Source organism: Pelophylax lessonae (genome assembly GCF_965119305.1).
Source record: "Pelophylax lessonae genome assembly, chromosome: 9".
NCBI classification, from domain to species: domain Eukaryota; kingdom Metazoa; phylum Chordata; class Amphibia; order Anura; family Ranidae; genus Pelophylax; species Pelophylax lessonae.
Window position 1 is genome coordinate 247,978,326 of NC_138776.1, and position 22,389 is coordinate 248,000,714.

General features: G+C 42.7%; 2 protein-coding genes across 2 annotated transcripts in view; one reads left to right on the forward strand and one right to left on the reverse strand.

Moving 5' to 3' along the window:
* Positions 1–22,389, reverse strand: part of LOC309564357 (uncharacterized protein) — a 1,447,080-nt gene that overhangs the window by 1,013,498 nt on the left and 411,193 nt on the right. The window lies entirely within an intron of this gene.
* The window catches only part of LOC309563361 (uncharacterized protein), a gene marked incomplete at its 5' end in the record, with an annotated part of 123,144 nt that continues 105,091 nt past the window's right edge, over positions 4,337–22,389 (forward strand). Inside the window, 4 exons of the mRNA XM_082267755.1 lie at positions 4,337–4,462; positions 7,030–7,135; positions 8,061–8,168; positions 12,129–13,289. Of these exons, the coding sequence (XP_082123881.1) occupies positions 4,337–4,462; positions 7,030–7,135; positions 8,061–8,168; positions 12,129–13,289 (1,501 nt within the window). The remainder of the gene's footprint in view (positions 4,463–7,029; positions 7,136–8,060; positions 8,169–12,128; positions 13,290–22,389) is intronic.

Sequence of the window (22,389 nt, forward strand, 5' to 3'; positions counted from 1 at the left end):
TGGGGTTTCTCCCATTATTGTCTGTAGACAGTAATGGGGGGACAGTATGTGCCCAGTGGGGGGGTCAGGAGCCATCAGCCTCTATTAGACTCCGGCTCTCCTCCTCACATCATGTCATTGTGTGTTACCAGCCAAGAGACGTGACCAGTCTCCCCCCCACACACACTCTCTGGGGTCTCTCATACATTTCAGTACAGGGGGCTTCACTCATCTTTATTCACAGACCCCAGAGACACCAGAGAGACTCAGAGAAACGTCAAAACTGAGGAGAAGGAGGAAGAAGAAGATGTGATGATTAAAGAGGAGACAATTCCTATAGAGATCAGCACAGGTGAGGGATAAGCACTAAATGAAGATTCACATAGGAGAATTCACATATGAGATTGTCTTTATAAAGCTAGAGTGATTGGACAGCACAAATTGGCTGTAGCCTGAAGGAGGGTCACTTACTAAGCATATGCGTCTGTACATCTGTATGGTCTTGATGAAGCTTTGAGCGAAACGCGTCAACCTGGAACAGACACATTTCTTCACTTATGCGATTCCTATATGTATTCCATTTAATGCCTTTGTGTGCATGACCCTTACTAAGTGTAATATCCTCCTATGCATGCTTTTTCACGGTTTAGCTGTATCTTTTAAGATCAGCTCTGTCATTTTATCTCTTGGCTTTTAATATGGCGCCAATAAATGTATTATTTTAATTCTTGTGTGTATTTCCTGTCTCATGATGTGCCTATAAAATTCCATCCTTGCTACAGATGTCATTGTACATCTGCTGCTTCAATATTTGTATATACAGTATTGTTCAAAAGATCTACCTGTCCTGTAGATGTATACATTTAAAGTATAACTAAAGGAAAAACTATTTTTTTAATTTTGGATAGAGGGAAGAGTAATTAGAACACCCATCAGTTTTTATTGCTGTCTGTGTCCCCATTAGGGAGATTCACTCTCTTTATTTGTCCTGTTTACCATAATCACTAAAAGTTAAAATAAAAGAAAATACAAAATGATGGGTTATCCCCAGAAAAGTATCAGAAAGAAATCTTCCAACAGGGACACTAGTTCTGGTGACCTGGGGGTCGACAACAGATTCCAGTGATTTGCAGGGATTTTCTCTCACTTCCTTTTTGGCTATGGGACAGGAAGTGAAGGCAAGTCTCACCAATGGGACAAAGATGCCAAATATAAACCTTAAAGAGGTTGTAAACTCGTATAAATTTTTTTTTTTTTCTTACACCCTGCAAAAGAAAGACATAATGAGCTAGTATGCATCGCATATTAGCTCATTATGCAATACTTACCTCAGAACGAGCCCCCGCCGTGCCGCTCACTCACCTCTATGACGGGCGACATGTCTAGTCGCCTGTCTTCCGGGATCGCGGCATCCGGCCATCTGATTGGCCGGAGCCGCGGTGACATCACTCCCGCGCACGCGCGCGGGAGCCGACAGTCACGGCACGGGGCTCTGAAGGAACGGCACGATCGGCCGTTCCTTCAGAGCGCATGCGCCAGTGACGTCACTGGCGACATGTAAGGTAAATATCTCCTAAACGGTACATGTTTAGGAGATATTTACAGTACCTATAGGTAAGCCTTATCATAGGCTTGCCTATAGGTACAAGTTGTAGAGGAGGGTTTACTTCCTCTTTAAAGGGGTTATAACCCTCCGTTACTCTATCCAAAATGAGCTATAGTTTTGCCTGTAGTTCTACTTTAAAGTTACCAAGAAAGTTGCATGTTTTGCGAGCAGCACTAAGACTCTCTTGAATGATTGTGAAAGGTGTAAGGCAGCTGTAAAAGTTGATGGATGTAATCCTTTTTTAAATTGATTTTTACAAATCAAGAGCCTCCTGGTTATGTAATTCCCCCAAGATAGAGAATGTCTTTTTTGAGCGTGTACGGTCCTTTGACTTGGTATTGTATGAGCAAGGTTACATGCTTCACAAATGTATTATATACTATATGTTCAAAAGAATGTGGGCATCCCTCTAAATTATTAAGTTCTAGTATTTCCAGTGAAGGGCACTGTTAATGTAACAGTGCACAATGACTTCCAGACAATTATGCACTTCCAACATTTGGTGGAACCATTTGGGGGAAGACCCATTTTGGGTGCCTCTGTGCACCAAGCCAGGTTGAGAAGGACATGCAGAGTGCCCTGACCTCAACCCTATTAAATTACTGCATTGCAGCATCAATTGTGAGCCAGGTCTTCTCATCCAACATCATGGTCATACATTTCCACAGACACACTATTGCAGGGGTGTCCAACCTGTGGGCCACGGGCCACATGTGCCCCCAGGAGAGTTCAGCATGTAGGCCAGGCTTGTCTAGAAAAACGCTGTGCAAGAATAGAAGACATGCACAGGTACTTATAGAGGAACGCAGGGGATGCTGTATATGCATAGAGGCCTTTGTGGCCAGCACAGAGAATCCAGGATCGGGCACAGCTGAAGGGATGCTGGGGGTGTCGTTTTTATAAAACCACCGGCAACAGCAAATGCAGGGACTCCACATAGCGCCAGGCAAGTAAATGTTGCATGGCTGAATCAGGGGGTTGCTGGGGTGGGCTGCGGCCCCCCAGATTTCAGTTCTGCCCCAAAGTCCTCCTCCCACAACCTCCCCACACAGCACATACCAGCGTTGCCAACCATCATTAAATTCAAGGACAGTTTGTCCGTTACAGATATTCACAGACAGAAGTAAAAATCATGGATTTTAGAAATTGTCTGTGAATTTAGGCTAGGTTCCCATTACTGTGGGCGGTTGGGGGTGCAGGAACTTCAGCTGTTCTCGCACCCTTAACCACCTGCAGCCAAAAAAAGCTTGCTGTTGTGTGGTTATTATGAGTAAGTGATCGTCAGTGTCGTGAAACGCGTCAACCTTTTGCATGCCCCTGTGATGTAAAGTCTACACTTTATTTGTGGTGAGGAATAAATACTTAGATGTTTTCATCAAGATCATGAGTGCGGTCATTCTTTTTTGACTCTGCTGTTTACAGACACGCATGGCTGCCAGTCAGTCTTAATGGCACCCCTATTCATCTAAAAGCACAGCGCGTTTTCAGGTGCAGAAACAGATATGCGGTTCAGAAATGGTGCAGGAACCTTTTTCCGGAATGAAATGCAGGCACAGCAGCTTATTCAAATGAATAGACTACCGTGCGCAAGCAAATGTAGCCCAAGACAATTCCTTTTCTTCCAATGTGGTTGGACACTCCGGCACTACAGAATCTTGTGAAAAGCCTTCTTAGAAGAGTGGAGGATGTTATAGTTGCAAAGAGCTGGCCTAATCCATATTCATGCCCATGGTTTTAGATGAAATGTCCAACCAGCTCATATACTAGTCTGTATGTGTCAGGAGTCCACAACCGTTTGGCCATATAGTGTAGGAATGGTGATTCCAATATTGTGAAGCAGTAAATCCTTACACCTAAAAACAATTTATTGCCACTCATATAGACTAGATGTCCTGCTTATACATTTTATTGTCATCCATGACCTATTTTCTCCAGGTGGACAACAAAATGGAAATAACCTCAAGAATCAAAACAATGTATCGTCAGATTGTGAAATGGATGATGACATCACATCTGATTCCTCTGAAGACAACCACATTTCCCCGAACCTCCCTCCCCTAACTCATCATGTAGCTCCTAGCAGGGGTGAAATGTTCAGGTGTACTAAATGCGGTAAATGTTTTGCCCAGAGAGCCAAACTCCTCTCCCACCAGCGAGGCCATAAAGGGGAGAAGCCGTATTCATGTTCCGAATGTGGGAAATGTTTTCCTCAGAAAAACCAACTCACTAGACACCAGACAATTCATTCGGCCGAGAAGCCTTTTTTATGTTCAGAGTGCGGAAAACGTTTTTCCCAAAGCGGACATCTTTTACTGCATCAGATGACGCACACAGGGGAGAAACCTTATTCATGTTCAGAATGCCAAAAATGTTTTTCCCGAAGAGGAACTCTAATGTCCCATCAGAAGACTCATTCGGGGGAGAAGCCATATTCATGTCCTGAGTCTGAGAAACTTTTTATTGAAAGATCAACGCTTGTTGCACATCAGAGAACTCACTCCGGCCCTAAACCGTTTTCCTGCTTGGAATGTGGGGAGCGTTTTTCCCGAAAGTCCAATCTTAACACACACCTAAATATTCATAAAGAAGAGAAGCCATATTCATGTACCGAATGTGGGAAATGCTTTGGTGCAAAGTCAAAGCTTGTTATACACCAGATAATTCACTCTGGGGAGAAGCCGTTTACCTGTTCTCAGTGTGGCGAAAACTTTACATGGAAGTCATCTTTTTATCAGGCATAAGAGAGTTCATATGGGGGCTAGGAAGCCATTTTCTACAGGTGTGGACAGTACCCAGAATCTGCCAGAGAGATGTCCAAGTCATTTTGCTTCTCAGTATAGTACCCAGCAAGATCACAAGATCCCAGAGAATGATCAGGTAGATGGAACAAATAATACAATGGAGGGAATTTGCAAAGACAAAAGTAGAGTAACTGGACCCACCTCAGGGTCATCTGCCCATGAAATCAACTTTTTTTAGTGTAATCGATTGTTTCATTTTGGACATAGACATGCGTACTGCATGCACCCTCTGGCAAATTATTTTTCTGTCATAGTGACAACAAGAAAAATGTCTAAGGCCCCTTTCACATGGCTCCGTTCCATCGACGGAGACGTTCTGCTCAGCGGGGGATCGACCCACCGATCCACGCTGAGCGGGCGGATGACAGCTCCCTCTCTGCTCTGTGTGCGGAGACGGAGGTGTCAGATCCCCGATGTTCTCTATGGGGGAATCGGATGAGAATGGACCGCCTGTCCATTCTCATCCGATCTGATCCGCCAGACAGATGGAAAATAGGGTTTCCATCTGTCCAGATTTGACGGACAGGATCGGATCGGATATCAGCAGACATGTCTCCGCTGACATCCGCTGCCCCATAGAGATGCATAGGGCTGACAGGCGGATCTGAATGGACCGTATGTGGGAAAGGGGACTAACAAGGACACGTGACAAAGGAAAGATTGGCGCACAAGGGAGCCAGACCTCCAGTATAAGTCCAATCAAATAATAGAGAGTCCCAAATGATGCATACAAAGTCCAACAACACTTAGCTGCTTAATCCTAGGAGTTAGAAGCAGGCTCTGGAAATGTAAACAGAAAGAGAGAAAGAAAGCGCCATCTGAGTGTAGTATTAAAATATTCCATTTATTGTGCTCAAAATTGGCAATTCACATGTTAAAAATGTAAGACTCACATATCAATGGATAAACACTGCTCAAGAGAACCCCGTCCTACAGGTCCCGCTAGATGGAAACAGGCACAGGCGTCCGCTGTATCAGGCAGGCTGGAGACGCAGGAGGATCCCGGAACCACGTGGCCATGTTTACATCGCTTCTCTGCCCCGAGTTGATGTCACATCTGTGGACATGCAGTGTGCTCCAAGTTTGCCAGAGCGGTCCTGCTCTCCAGCGTCTCCAGCCTGGCTGATACAGCAGACGCCTGCGACTGTTTCCATCTAGTGGGACCTATAGGAAAGGTTTGCCTTGAGCAGTGTTTGTCCTTTGATAAGTCGTTCATTTGTAACCTGTCAGTTGCCAGTTTTGAGCCCAATAAATGGAATATTTTATTACTACACTCAGATGGCACTTATCTTCTCTCTTTCTGTTAACAAGGACACATACAGCAATAAAAAGCTGATGGGGGTTTTACCCTCCCCTACTTCTGGTACAATAATTTATATTGAGTCAACAGGAAACAATCATGACATAATAAGCAAAAGGGTAGTTGTTTCCCAAGCAGGGGAAAGCCATAGCGGTAACAATATTGGCACTTTTCCCCTGCAAGTACCGGCTTGGCTCTACTGGGCCCGGTTTGCTTTTCCACTGCTGGTACCGCATGGTACGGTGTTGGAACGGTTCGGTACGGTACGGTATGGTTTGCTTTTCCACTAAAGTAGTACTAAAGTTAAGTGGGTGGGATAACAACGGGGTGGGTGGGATTCTGTGAACAATCAGTGGCTAGTAGTGACTGCATGCAAAGGATTGTGGGATATGGTACCTCTTGGAAACACAATCGAGATGGTACTGTTTTTGAGAGCCGTACCGTTCGGTTCCATGCAGTGGAAAAGCGCCGCCGTACCGTACCAAACCGAACCGTTCCTACACCATACCATGCGGAACCAGCAGTGGAAAAGCAAAAAAGTGAGCCGAACCATTTGGTTCCATGCAGTGGAAAAGCGCCATAACAGTATCTAGAGCTACATTTTGTGCATGCTACAATTTGAACCACCTGCCCAGACCAACAGGGCTAGAGGTGGTCCCAAATGATGGGCTGAAAGGACCCTACTCAAGAACAAAAAAAAAACCCACACAAAATAAAAAGAAGGGGAGAGAAGTGGGGATGGGCCTCATTAGAGAGAAAGGGCTCCCATCCGGGATGAGGTTGGGGAAAGAGAAAAAAAAAAGTAGGGGGGGGGGGGAGAGGGTAGGGGGGACAGTGCAGTAGCAAAGGAAAAGAAGAACAAGATAAGTAGGAAGAAGAGAAGAAGGTCCTGCAGGCTAATAAGCAACAGGTTGGTTGAAGGCACCAAGGCTAGCCGAAGGCAGGGTTGGAAGGGCATATGACCACCACGGGTCAAACACTTTAAGGAATTTGAAGTGAGTACCGTGAAGGACACTAGACATTTTCTCATGGACCATTAGGGTGGTCAACTTCCCCTACTTTTCTAAAACAAGTTGTTATTTATGCCTGGCAATTTATAAAAACTTGGCAAGGGTTCTAAATTTGACCAAGCCTATCCAAAACGAAAAAGATTTAATTGGACTCTATTCCCACTTTAAATGAAATTCCAGGTAAATGGATGTGGATTTAGCTGTTTGCCTGGGGTTTCAGTTCAATGTATCTATATCTGTTCAGATAACACTGAGGATGTAATAAAATCTTTGTAATATCACCACACCTCTTCATTGATAAAGTCTATTAATTATATTTTTTCTTTTGTTTAGTATGAAAATGTAACTGTTAAAACTGTGAAAAGTGAAGCAGAAGAGTCGAACTTGAAGGGTGATCAGACACGTAAGGAGGAGGAAATCCCTCCAGAGATTAGCACAGGTGAGTAATAAACACTAAATCTAGAAAAGGGTCCTAGATTTTCCACGTTCGCCCCCCTCCTCTATCAGTAGACAGTAATGGGGGGACAGTATGTGGCCAATGGGGGATTTAGGAGCCATCAGCCTCTATTAGACTCCAGCTCTCCTCCTTACATCATGTCATTGTGTGTTACCAGCCATGAGACGTGACCAGTCTCCCCCCACACACACTCTCTGGGGTCTCTACCATTATTACAGACAGTAATGGGGGGACAGTATGTGCCCAGTGGGGGAGTCAGGAGCCATCAGCCTCTATTAGACTCCGGCTCTCCTCCTTACATCATGTCATTGTGTGTTACCAGCCATGAGACGTGACCAGTCTCCCCCACACACTCTCTGGGGTTTCTCCCATTATTGTCAGTAGACAGTAATGGGGGGACAGTATGTGCCCAGTGGGGGAGTCAGGAGCCATCAGCCTCTATTAGACTCCGGCTCTCCTCCCAACATGTCATTGTGTGTTACCAGCCATGAGATGTGACCAGTCTCCCCCCACACACACTCTCTGGGGTCTCTACCATTATTATCAGACAGTAATGGGGGGACAGTATCTGCCCAGTGGGGGAGTCAGGAGCCATCAGCCTCTATTAGACTCCGGCTCTCCTCCTCACATCATGTCATTGTGTGTTACCAGCCATGAGACGTGACCAGTCTCCCCCCACACACACTCTCTGGGGTTTCTCCCATTATTGTCAGTTGACAGTAATGGGGGGACAGTATGTGCCCAGTGGGGGAGTCAGGAGCCATCAGCCTCTATTAGACTCCGGCTCTCCTCCTCACATCATGTCATTGTGTGTTACCAGCCAAGAGAGGTGACCAGTCTCCCCCCACACACACTCTCTGGGGTCTCTCATATATCTCAGTACAGGGGGCTTCACTCTCATCTTTAGTCACAGACCCTGGAGATACCAGAGCGAGTCAGATAGATCTGAAAGGTGAGGAGAAGGAAGAAGGATATGAAAGGATCAAAGAAGAGGAAGCTCCAGAGATCATCACTGGTAAGTAAAAAACTACTGACAGAAGCTCTTACCCTTCCCTGCTCTGTTCAGAAGGAAATACATTGTGGATGGATTTAGGTTTTAATTTTTATCATACCATCAGATTTCATAGAGGGGGTCCTCTGTTTTGGGCACATGCCACAGTGTTGCTTTAGAGCTCCCAGCCCCTCTGTATAGCAAGGAGTGAGAACTTTGTTGCAAGCCTCTTGGATTTTTAAGATTCATTTTTTATTTATCTGTTTTTGTATAAGAGACATTTTCTTATATACAGTAAGTGATTTTGAAGGCAAGTTTTTTTTTTTTTTTTTTAAAGCGGAGTTCCGGGCACAGAAATCATTTTTCAACAAACATACCCCCGGGACAGTCAGGGCTAGTACATTCCACAATGGCTAGCCTCTGATCTGTCCCGGTTCGCACTTACCTTTTAGAAGAAATACTTACTTATAAAATTTCTTCCACAGCGTTGCCATCTCTGTTGTGGGCAGCTGAAGCCGGCGCGGTCCTCTTCGGCATCTTCTTCTGCGTCTTCTTCTCCCAGAATGCGCCTGCACCGGCCCCTCTCGTCACTTCCGGTGAGGCGCCGCATTCCTCCACAGCTTCTGGGCATGCCCAGAAGCTGTTTAGCAGGGGAATGCGGCGTCGCCCCGGAAGTGACGAGCGGGGCCAGTGCCGTCGCATTGATTCCTGGGAGCGATGACGTTCAGCTCCCAGGAATCAGTGCAAGCCAGGAAGTGACGGCGGAGCCGCGGCGCTGAGGGAGGAAGTGAAGACTAGGTGAGTATATTCGATCTGCAATTACAAGGCGAGTAAATAAAAAAAAAAAAAAAAACCTAACTATCCAATTCCTTTTCAGGTGAAGGGGAACAAGCGGACGGGCACAAAAAAAAATATTGATTTTGTGCCCGGAACTCCGCTTTAATAATAAACATGTCATACTTACCTGCTTTGTGTAATAGTTTTGCACAGAGCAACCCTGATCCTCCTCTTCTCGGGTCCCCCATCAGAGCTCCTTTCCCCTCCCTCCTGCCAAGTGCCCCTAGAGCAAACAGCTTGCTTTGGAGCATCCAAGCAGGCTCGTTCCTGAGCCTCGGCTTTGCGTGTCCATTCAGGCACAGAGCCGCAGCTCGGCTTCGCCCCCTCTCTCTTCTTATTGGCTCCCTGGCTGTGCCAGTGGCTTCCGTTGCTGTCTTAAGCCCCGTACACACGATCAGATTATCGAACGATCTGTCGTCCTTTTTTTGTGGCATGCTAGTCTGATGTGGAAAGTGAAGAGGTTATTTTCATACAAATTTTCCCATACGCCAGAATTCTACTTCAGAAGTGATGTCATGTGTTGGATTGCTTTGTATGTGTTCTTTCGTCTCTGAGCATGCCTAGTCTTGCTCTTAAGATTTTTTTTTTCGTCGAAATCTGTATTAATGAGATGAAAATCGGACGTTGTATTACGGGCGACAAAAATTTTATAGCCTGCACATCAGGATTTTGTCAGCCGAAAAGTTGGAGTTGGCTGTCGAAAGCACCATACTAACAATCCGAAATTCGGCAGATCGGTCATCGGACGTATTTTCCCTACAGATTTTCTTATCGTGTGTACGGGCCTTTAGGCAATGAGGAGGGAGAGTCCCTGGAGAGCCGAGGCTCTCGTGCACATTTCTGGATCGTGATGGGTTTCAGATAAGTTTTAGGGGGGCTGGAGGGGCTGCTGCACATAGAATGCATGAAGGTTAAGCCTTTAAAACTACTATAAGAACATCTGCAGACACATTGTCCATCTCCTTCTAACAAGATGTGGGAGGAATTCTTAGGAAATTCATAGACAAGAGTTCTCAAGATTAGGTAGATATAAACTTTTCCATTGTAAGGTTGTATATGTTTAAAAAAAGTGGTGCTAACCCATTAATTTGATTAAAAAATATATTTTATATACAGTATATAATTAACCACAAGTAAACCTGAACTACAGTAAAATATAAACTTTGCAATACAGGTTGTGTATAGGGTATTCTCCTCCTCCAGCTTAATCCTTCTCTATATGATTCCAGTAGTCCTAGACACCCAACCTCCCACCCTTCACCTTTACATCTAGAACCACCTCTGGGACACGGGCAGTAGACTATTTTGCACCCTAGGCAAGACCAGCTACTTGCGCCCCCCCCCCCCGCCAAAAAAAAAAAAAACTGTACACATTTCCCCCTTCCTGTACATAATGACCTCCCCTTTTAACTCTACACTCCCCTTTCTGTATACACTGCCCCCTTTAATCCTACACCCCCTTCCTGGACACAACTGCCCCCCCTTTAACCCTACACCCCCCTTCATATACACACTGCCCCCCTTTAACCCTACACCCCGCTCCATATACACACTGCCCCCCTCATATACACACTGCCCCCCTCAACCCTACACCCCCCTTCATATACACACTGCCCCCCTCAACCCTACAACCCCCTTCATATACACACTGCCCCCCTCAACCCTACACCCCGCTTCATATACACACTGCCTCCCTCAACCCTACACCCCGCTTCATATACACACTGCCTCCCTCAACCCTACACCCCACTTCATATACACACTGCCTCCCTCAACCCTACACCCAGCTTCATATACACACTGCCCCCCTCAACCCTACACTCCCCTTCATATACACACTGCCCCCGACAAGGGCAGTAGACTATTTTGCACCCTAGGCAAGACCAGCTACTTGCGCCCCCCCCCCCCCCGCGCCAAAAAAAAAACAAAAAAAACTGTACACATTTCCCCCTTCCTGTACATAATGACCTCCCCTTTTAACTCTACACTCCCCTTTCTGTATACACTGCCCCCTTTAACCCTACACCCCCCTTCATATACACACTGCCCCCCTTTAACCCTACACCCCCCTTCATATACACACTGCCCCCCTCAACCCTACACCCCGCTCCATATACACACTGCCCCCCTCATATACACACTGCCCCCCTCAACCCTACACCCAGCTTCATATACACACTGCCCCCCTCAACCCTACACTCCCCTTCATATACACACTGCCCCCCTCAACCCTACACTCCCCTTCATATACTCACTGCCCCCCTTTAACCCTGCACCCCCCTTCATATACACACTGCCCCCTTAAACCCTACACCCCCATATAGACACGGCCCCCTTTAACCCTACACCCCCTTCCTATACACCCTACACCCCCTTCATATACACACTGCCCCCCTTTAACCCTACACCCCCCTTCATATACACACTGCCCCCCTTTAACTGTACACACATCTTCATATACAAAGTGCCCCCCTCTCTAGAGGTGACATCCACAGGGGATGAGGAGGTGACAGGAGAGGAATGTAGCACTGGCCATGGCTGCGCCCTAGGTGGCAGTGCGCCCTAGGCGGCCGCCTAGTTTGCCTAGTGGAAGCACCGGCCCTGGACATGGGTATTCCATGAGACAGCACTAGAGGAGCGCCCTGTGTGCTGAGCCTGCTGCACTAGACTCTAGGAGGTGATCACCACCCTGGAGGAGAAAAACAAACCCACCATTACAGGCTCTTTCCCAGCAGATCCCAGTCCCAGGAGTGGAATAAAGGTGTTAAAAGGGAAGCTTTGCTACCTATGGATTCTGGTTCTGGGCACTGACTGCTGACCAGGTCCATCTAAGAAGGATTGGTGTTGTGTTTGCTAAAATTCCCTACTGGAATCATAAAGAGGAGGATTGAGCTGGAGAGCCTCCTTAATGTGAGAGGTTGCTTCTCAACAGTGCTCAGTTCCTTAACATGATTGAGCTTATACGCCTTTAGAAAATGAGGATTAAAATAGAATTATATAAATGGTGACTGATCATTTGAAATAGTGGACCATTTGAAGATGCAGTCCTATGATTTGTTGCATTTAGTCATTTTGTTGTTGAATGGTGTACCAGAGTTGGGCAACACAACAGGAATAACTTGGAGAATTGTTTTGTTCTGTCTCCAGATTGTAAAATGGAAGATGACAACTTCACATCGAATTCTTCACAAGATAACCAAATACCTACAGATTCAATTAGTCACAGTGCAGATCTGTCATCGAATCCCTCTACACATGGGGAAAGTTCCCATGGTCACTCAGTTGCCATCATTTGTCATAAAGGGACTGGAACCTTCTCATTTTCCGAGTGTGGTGAATCTTTTGCCCAAAGAGCAGAACTCATCTTCCACCAGAAAGATCACAGAGCGGAGAAGCTTTGTCCAAGTTCTAAATGTGGGGAAGGTTCTCAAAAACATTTGTTCACTAAGCCCCAAAGAAGGTCCCCAGCCGAGAAGCCTTTTCTATGTTCAGAATGTGGGAAATATTTTTCCCATAAACATATACTCACTAGACACCAGAGAACTCACTCCGCTGTAAAGCCTTTTTTGTGTTCAGAATGTGGGAAACGGTTCTCTCAGAAACATCTTCTCGCTGTACACCAGAGGACTCATTTAGCCGAAAAGCCTTTTTTATGTTCGGAATGTGGGAAACGGTTTTGTCAGAAAAAGCAGCTTGCTAAACACCAAAGAACTCACACCGGGGAGAAGCATTTTGTATGTTCAGAATGCGGAAAACAGTTTTCCCAGAGCGGACATTTTTACCTTCATCAGAGGACTCACACGGGAGAGAAACCTTATTTATGTTCAGAATGCGGGAAGTCGTTTTCTCAAAGAAGATATCTCGTCTCTCATCAGATGACTCACACGGGGGAGAAACCATATTCATGTTCAGAATGTGGGGAACATTTTTCCCAGAAATCATCACTTATTGCCCATAGAAAAGTTCACACTGGGGAGAAGCCGTTTGCATGCTCGGAGTGTGGGAAGTGTTTTACTGGAAGGTCAACACTTGTTAAGCACCAGAGAACTCACACAGCAGAGAGGCCGTTTTCCTGTTCCCAGTGCGGTGATGCCTTTCCTTGGAAATGGTCACTTATCAACCATGAGAGAATTCATACAGGAGAGAAGCCTTACTCATGTATGGAATGTGGGAAGACTTTTGTTGGAAGCTCTAATCTTGCTGCCCATCAGAGAACTCATACGGGGGAGAGGCCATTTTCGTGTTCAGAATGTGGCAGATATTTTTCCCGGAAATCAAATCTTAAAAGGCATGAAAAAGTTCATACGGGTGAGTAGCCATTTTTATGTACCTAAAAGAGATGTATGGGTTTCTGTTTTTTTTTTTTCCAAAAAGGTTTTTATTGGGTTTTTGAAAAGGTATATAAAGTACAGACAGTCTCATGAACAGTATAACAGTCAAACAAGGGTTAATCGACAAAGTAAGCTTGACGTATTGTGCGCCAAAAGACATTCAATGATAAAAGATAGTCACAGGGTAGGGATGCTAACATTGAGAGAACATCTTCTAAATTATTCCAGGTAAAGTTAACATTCTGAGAACAGTGATAAAATCTTAATGCAAAATAGAGGGTAGCATATATAGGGCGTTTTAGGCCCGCTGTATTGTTAAAGCACAAGAAACCTTATGTTCTTTCTACTTAAGTGTGATCTTCCTGTTATGAGGAAAGAAGGCAAATGGTAGAAGGCGAAATTTTAAATAACTTGTAGTATGTTACAAACTATAACTTGAGAAAATTGTTAACAATGCTAAGTTTAAGCGAACAAGTATAGGACTGTATGTTGAGGTGGGAGTAATAAAGGGAAGGATCCCTCCAAGAAAGGGGTGGGATCTCTCCTCTGGCCTGATATTGAGGAAGGTGGGGGGCCGGGGGGGTTGGGAGGGAAGCGAGAGGAGGGATCGGAGGGGAGGAGGAAGTCCCCTCGGTCTCTGCCCCCAGGTTATATCGTATCAATCCAATGTGGGGATAAAATAAGTACGTCTTTGTTAATTACAGGGGGGATGTTGTGGAAGAGAGGGGTGTAGTAAATGTAACAACAAACAAACACAAGGGCGCACCGGCCTAGTGCATTATCATTTAGATGGTTTATTTAAAAAATAGGATTAAAAATACTCAAACGAGTTCTTGTTAAAAGCATGTCACAAAAGGAACGCAGTCCTCAGTAAAGGTATCCGAGGATGAGTAGTCCCTCAGATTCTTGAAGGCTAACGCGTTTCGAGGCCTAGCCTCTTCCTCAGAGCCTCAGAGCCCAGGGCGTTAGCCTTCAAGAATCTAAGGGACTACTCATCCTCGGATACCTTTACTGAGGACTGCGTTCCTTTTGTGACATGCTTTTAACAAGAACTCGTTTGAGTATTTTTAATCCTATTTTTTAAATAAACCATCTAAATGATAATGCACTAGGCCGGTGCGCCCTTGTGTTTGTTGTTACAGTGTTTCCAGACTTCCCTGGTCGTGTAAGGGGCAGCAAGGCCGTAGCATTTTTCCTGGGTTGACGTGTCCACAGCTACAGAAATACTCTTAATACCTCAATAAGGTGGACTAAAGTTCACACCACTCCGAGCGCAGGTCATGGGTGCTTTGCACCAAAAAACTGGGTGTAGTAAATGAACTGGGGTGATCTGGGGCTGACTCCCACTATCTACCCTTTTTTAGGGGTGGGAGGAGCCCGAGTCTGGTTGCTGATGTGAGGGATAGTTTCCCGTTCAAGGATTGGGAGAACCAAAAAGAAGACTGAGGAGATAATGTAAAGAATGTACATGATATGGAGATAGAAGAGAATGTTGGAGATGTAAGGGTTATGAGCTATGTGTGGTTGTATTGTTGTCGAGAGAGGATTTTTTTTAGATTTATACTTACCTAGGTGGATGCAGCATCAGTCCGATGATGCATCTGTCCCCTGGCGCCTCTACACTGAGAACCGAGCGATTGATCACCGCCAAACGATGGGTTCCCACAGCTCTCTACTCTACACCTTCCTCGCTCATTGGAGCACTGGGCTGTGGAGGGGGCAGAGAGGCCGGCACAGCCTCTCAGCGGCTCACTGAGAGGCTGAGCCTTGTGTTGGTCCAGGGATCTGGCAGATCCTGACTCCGTGGTCGTGATGACGCGGAGCCTGGACCAACTTCTGTGATGTCAGCAGAGAGCGGACTTCAGCCCACTCTCTGCTGAAAATGGTTCACAGGAGTGCAAAACGAACTGCACTCCTGTAATTCATAGGAGAAGTACATCCAAACGAGCTCCTTTAATGTGTTATAGCTAGAAAACCTACTTTACTATCACAGAACCTTCACTAGGGTAAGGATATTTTCATATTCTTAAAGTGGGAGATATTTTCTTAGAGAGCTCATACGGGGCCATTTAATGAATGGGCAGGGCCCCAGGTGCATGACATAATAAGGGGGGGCGCTGTGTTGAAGGGGTACACTGGGGATTTGGCCGCACTTCTTTAACAGGAGTAACTGCAACGTCATTTCTGTTAGAGGGAGCAGCGGCTGGCTTCTGCTGGAGAGAGGATTCAACTTTCTACTACCTCCTGCAGGGGCGGAAGAGAGCCAGCACTGAGACTAAGAACTCCCCTCAGTCACAGCATGGGAATAGAAGGGGGAGCTGCCTTCATTGCAGGATAGAACAGTATTTGAGATCCGTAAGTAAAAGGTGGGAGGTGGGGGGGCACAACTCTGATGTAAGGGGACACTGAGATGGGGACACCTGATGTAAGGCGCACTGTGATGGGGACACCTGATGTAACGGGGTACTGTTATGGGAGTGAAGAGAAAGGAGGGGGAAGGTGTATGGCGCTGCCAAAAAATGCTGATGTTTCTATATGTCCAAAAAATAAGTGTTATAGGTATATACAATATAAATCACCACTATGACTAAAGTGTCCAGTGCATCATATGTGTCTTCCTATTGAATGTGCAATACTAAAGGATAATACAACTATATAAATAATAAATATTTGTGCTGAACTGTGAAAAAAGTGGATACAAAATAAGTGAGAATTGGTATGATGAGAAAATTGGATGAAATGTATGAATTATAAAAACTAGATAGAAGGGGTGGAATATACAAAATATAAAAATAAATATATAAAATGTAAAAAATATAAAAAAGTGGATCCACTTAAATCTACAGCCGTAAAATACAAAACATCAAGTATGACTTAAATGAGGTGCACAATAGGTAGATAAATATTATAGCAGCAATAATACAAGAATAAATAAGTCCGTTACACCTAAGAAAGAACAAATAGTCCCACAATGCAAGAAAATTTCCTAAAAAACTTGGCAAAAAAGGTGACTTGAGTGCAGGTGTTCTGATGATAAATATAAAAAGGTGCTCAGGTATATGGTGACCGTTCAGTGCTCCCCGCACCCCTTGGACCGCACTCACCAGAACTATGTACCCCTGCAGGGGTATCAGGCCTTGATTATAATCCTGGATCTCCTCCACTGACCATCAAAGTGGTTGGGTGGTCCGATTATCTACCCGAATCTTGTGAACCCTGTTCCTGGGTGTTAGGGTCCGAAGGTGTACCGATATATGGGGGAAGAAGGCTCACATAGAGTAGTACTGCTTAGTTTTAAAATACTTTATTGTATATAAAAATTAGGTACTCACAAAGAGAATAGAGGGTAGTGGCATAGAAAGCAATAGTAGCGCACTTCCGGGACGCCGTGCGTTCCACAGGGCGGATGTGCGTTCCACTTAGGCGGATGTGACGCGATGACGCTCTACGTACGTTTCGTCGTGATGACGTCTTCAGGAGTAGCGTCATCACGCCATCTCCGCCTCTTTATACCAGCATGGTAAACAAGACTCGATGCGTGCTCCAATCGGAATGCCGGGCAAAACATCCAATAGAAAAAAGAGAGAGGACGCACGCTGTTGCCGGGTAGGACTATATGTTCTAGAACTTGGGGAATTTGCATACTGGCGGCTGCGTAATTAAGAGATGGACATATCTGACCTCAAAAGTCCGCGATATGCCTCATTTAAAAAGAAAAGAAAAAAAGGGGAACCACAAATTGGACTTTAGGAGGGTCAGGTCCTTCTCTGTTGCCGTTGATACAATAATAGTGTGAAAATCTATACTTAGATATCGGGTCTGTTTACCATCTAGTGTACAGCATATTACTTAAAATACATACGTTAGCATTAAACTGATGATGATAAAATAAATCCTAAATATAAATAATCTTACGACCAATCACAGAATTTAACCCTTTCATAAAAATCATATATGTAGTTAATAATATTTAAATAATTTAATAGGTGACCTAGAATTATGATGGTAATAAAAGATAGAATAATATTGGTGATAAAATTGGTGATTAAAAACGTGATGGTGATGATGAATAAATTAATATTAGTGACGGGGAATCAGAAAAATATCAATGAACTAAATATGATAAATATTCTTTTTGGTCACTATGTAAAATATTTTAATAGATGGCCTAAGTTCATGGTGATAATAATGAATAAATGAAAATAAATAGATTGGTGACTAAAAACGTGGTAATGTAAATAAATTAATATTAGTGATGGTGAATACTTAAAAAATGTGGAGGTGAAATAGAATATAGTGTATACTCTTTCTAATCCGTAATAAAGGAAAAATATATATATTTGTGAAGGCTATGGTTCGTAATCATTTACTAGGTATACATTATAGGGCTAAAAAACATATATAGCCCTAATGCTATATATTCAAATATGATGGGTCTGATAACTTAATGTAGGTGACTCTAATCAGTGTGGAGTCAAAGAGAACAACATATAGATGCGGGCCGCATTAAGATACAAAAAGTGCAGATAACAGAATACTTAATGTCTAGTCATTGGGGGGTAAAAACACCAACCCAATTAAATGGAACCTGAATGAATAGAATAGGAAGAATATATAAAGGAAACATAGATGGGAGAATTCTTTGACTATCTGTCCGAAAAAATTATTGAATGAGGGTAGAGAGACAACAACCTGTATGACCCGTAGGTCTATAATTGATCCTTATAGACATATGATCAAATTTTGACGGGTGATCCCATGGTGATAACCAGAGGAAGAGAATTAAATATCTCATAGGATTAAACCTGTTGTTTAAACTTAAAATATCTAAAATATAAATATACTGTATGTTAAAAATTAGAAATAAAACAATTCAAATCAATATCCAGGTTAAGTCCTTTGGGCTGAAGTGAATCGAGTAAAAATATCCACTTAGTTTCATTTTGGGAGATTTTCTTCCTCTTATTTTCACCTCTCCAGTGTCCCTGAATTGAATCTATACCATAGAAGACTAGCCCTTCAGGGTTTTTATGATGAACTTCAAGGTAATGCCTGGAGAGGCTGTGTTTCGGGAAGCCATTTTTGATATTGGTTATATGTTCTCTAATTCTGACATGAAGAGGTCTGGTAGTACGTCCTACATATTGCAGATTGCAAGTACATTCGACAATATAGGTGACATGCGTAGTGTTACATGTGATCAGGTTATTGATCTTAAATCTTTTGTGATTCACTTTTGATTTGAAGTCCATTATTTTTCTTGGCTGGGTAGGATTATTCTTACAGGCTACACACTTCCTGCATCTAATAAACCCCTTCATGTCAGGAAAAATTTTTATATTTTTAGGAGGGTCAATCACATTTTTGACTAATCGATTTCTCAGGGTAGGTGCTCTACGGTAGATGAATTTAGGTTTTTCTGGAAGTATCTTGGCAAGTGTTTTATCACTTTTCAGCACTGGCCAATATCTTCTAAATATTCTTTCTACCTCCTTATATTGTCTATGGTATCCTGAAATGAAAGCCCCCTTCAAATGATCCCTTATTTTCCTTTAATCTGGTTTCCAATAGACTTTCCCTATTCATATTCCTAACTTCTTCCCTGGTTTTTTCTAAAAGATCCTTTTGATACCCTTTTTCTTCAAATCTTTGCATTAAAACAGAGGTTTGTTGATCATAGTCTTCTACTTTCCCACAGTTTCTCCTCATCCGCATGAATTGGCCTTTCGGAATGTTATTTTTCCATTTAGGATGATGACAGCTGGTTTTCGGAATATAACCATTCTTATCGGTTGTCTTGAAAAAAGTCCTTGTTTGTAAACGATTCCCTTCTTTAAATATTTGTAGGTCAAGGTAGTCAATCTTCTGCAGGTTCCAATGTCCAGTGAAGGTCAGTCCGTATGGGTTGGAATTGATTTCTTCCAAAAATTCTTGTAAGGACTCACTTGTCCCCTCCCAAATCATTATAATGTCATCTATGTATCTTTTATAAAATTTAATTTCCGGTAAGTTTTGATTATAAATATGCTGTTCCTCCCACATGTTCATAAAAACATTTGCTACACTGGGGGCATATCTTGCCCCCATGGCCACGCCTTTTGTTTGTACATAAAAGGATTTATTGTACCAAAAGTAATTGCTTTCCATGGCTAATTTGAGGCCTTCAAGTATGTACTGTATCTGAGTTCTTTTTAAGCTGTTGTCCTCATAAAGTGCTTTTTTTATTGCACTAAGCCCATCTTTTTGTTTGATGCTGGTGTACAACGAGTTGGCATCAATTGTAACCAAAAACTGAGATTCATCTGTATTCAAACTCTTAATTTCTTTGAGTAATTGGGTACTATCCTTCAAATAGGACCTTCCTTTGGATACCAAAGGTTGAAGGAACTTATCTAAATATTCACCCAATCGAGAAAACAAAGAATCGACCCCACTAACTATGGGCCTCCCAGGTGGCTTTTCTAAACGTTTGTGGATTTTAGGAATGTGGTATATTACAGGAGTTTTGGAGGATGCCGGAATTAAATATTTGGCTTCCTTTTCTGTTAAAATGCCAATATCTTTACCCTTCTGTATATATTCTTTAAGTTTCTTAGTGTATTCACTTTTTGGATCCTTTTTTAATTTCTTATAGGTGTCTGGCACTTTCAGAAGGTTTTCCATTTCATCTTCATAGTCTCTCTTACTTAAAATGACAAGTCCTCCTCCCTTGTCAGCTGGTCTAATAACCACTTCCTTATTTTTTTCTAAATTCCGTATGGCTTTCCAAATCCGTTTGCTGTCTTTACCATGAATCTGTAATTTTTTGATATCTTCCTCCACCATTATTTTAAAAGCTTTAATACAGTCATTGTTTGGTACCTTGGGGTTAAAAATTGAATTGTTCCTTAAAACCGTATGCTTAAAACGTGTGGATATGGGATTTGTATATTCGCCTTTAATTTGAAAGAATTTCTTAATATTCAATTTCCGGATGAATTTTTGGAGATCTATATAAGTTTCAAATTTATCTATATCTTTTGAAGGTGCGAATTTAAGTCCCAAATCCAAAATTGCCATTTCCTCTTTACTAAAAACTTGATTGCTAAGGTTAAAAATGCCCTTTCCTAAAACTCCCTTCTTCGCTTTCTTCCTGCCCCCTCGTTTGCCTCTTGCCCGTTGCCTCTTGCCCCATATCCGTTCCAGTGGTTCCAGTTCTGTTGCTGGTAAGGTGCGTGATTCCTCCATTCTTCTCTCTGTGGGGATGTGTGATCCCTCCTGGGTCCTTGTCTCCCCCCACGATTGTTCATATGATCTGGAAATCTTCCTCGGTAGTTGTATCCTTGAGGGCCCCTCCCTCCTGGTCTTCTGTACTGATTTGTCCAATTCTGTTGTCTTGGAGGCCTCCCAAAGTGGTTGGTATGAAAAAATGCAGATGCAGGAAGTGTGTAGCCTGTAAGAATAATCCTACCCAGCCAAGAAAAATAATGGACTTCAAATCAAAAGTGAATCACAAAAGATTTAAGATCAATAACCTGATCACATGTAACACTACGCATGTCACCTATATTGTCGAATGTACTTGCAATCTGCAATATGTAGGACGTACTACCAGACCTCTTCATGTCAGAATTAGAGAACATATAACCAATATCAAAAATGGCTTCCCGAAACACAGCCTCTCCAGGCATTACCTTGAAGTTCATCATAAAAACCCTGAAGGGCTAGTCTTCTATGGTATAGATTCAATTCAGGGACACTGGAGAGGTGAAAATAAGAGGAAGAAAATCTCCCAAAATGAAACTAAGTGGATATTTTTACTCGATTCACTTCAGCCCAAAGGACTTAACCTGGATATTGATTTGAATTGTTTTATTTCTAATTTTTAACATACAGTATATTTATATTTTAGATATTTTAAGTTTAAACAACAGGTTTAATCCTATGAGATATTTAATTCTCTTCCTCTGGTTATCACCATGGGATCACCCGTCAAAATTTGATCATATGTCTATAAGGATCAATTATAGACCTACGGGTCATACAGGTTGTTGTCTCTCTACCCTCATTCAATAATTTTTTCGGACAGATAGTCAAAGAATTCTCCCATCTATGTTTCCTTTATATATTCTTCCTATTCTATTCATTCAGGTTCCATTTAATTGGGTTGGTGTTTTTACCCCCCAATGACTAGACATTAAGTATTCTGTTATCTGCACTTTTTGTATCTTAATGCGGCCCGCATCTATATGTTGTTCTCTTTGACTCCACACTGATTAGAGTCACCTACATTAAGTTATCAGACCCATCATATTTGAATATATAGCATTAGGGCTATATATGTTTTTTAGCCCTATAATGTATACCTAGTAAATGATTACGAACCATAGCCTTCACAAATATATATTTTTTTCCTTTATTACGGATTAGAAAGAGTATACACTATATTCTATTTCACCTCCACATTTTTTAAGTATTCACCATCACTAATATTAATTTATTTACATTACCACGTTTTTAGTCACCAATCTATTTATTTTCATTTATTCATTATTATCACCATGAACTTAGGCCATCTATTAAAATATTTTACATAGTGACCAAAAAGAATATTTATCATATTTAGTTCATTGATATTTTTCTGATTCCCCGTCACTAATATTAATTTCTTCATCATCACCATCACGTTTTTAATCACCAATTTTATCACCAATATTATTCTATCTTTTATTACCATCATAATTCTAGGTCACCTATTAAATTATTTAAATATTATTAACTACATATATGATTTTTATGAAAGGGTTAAATTCTGTGATTGGTCGTAAGATTATTTATATTTAGGATTTATTTTATCATCATCAGTTTAATGCTAACGTATGTATTTTAAGTAATATGCTGTACACTAGATGGTAAACAGACCCGATATCTAAGTATAGATTTTCACACTATTATTGTATCAACGGCAACAGAGAAGGACCTGACCCTCCTAAAGTCCAATTTGTGGTTCCCCTTTTTTTCTTTTCTTTTTAAATGAGGCATATCGCGGACTTTTGAGGTCAGATATGTCCATCTCTTAATTACGCAGCCTCCAGTAT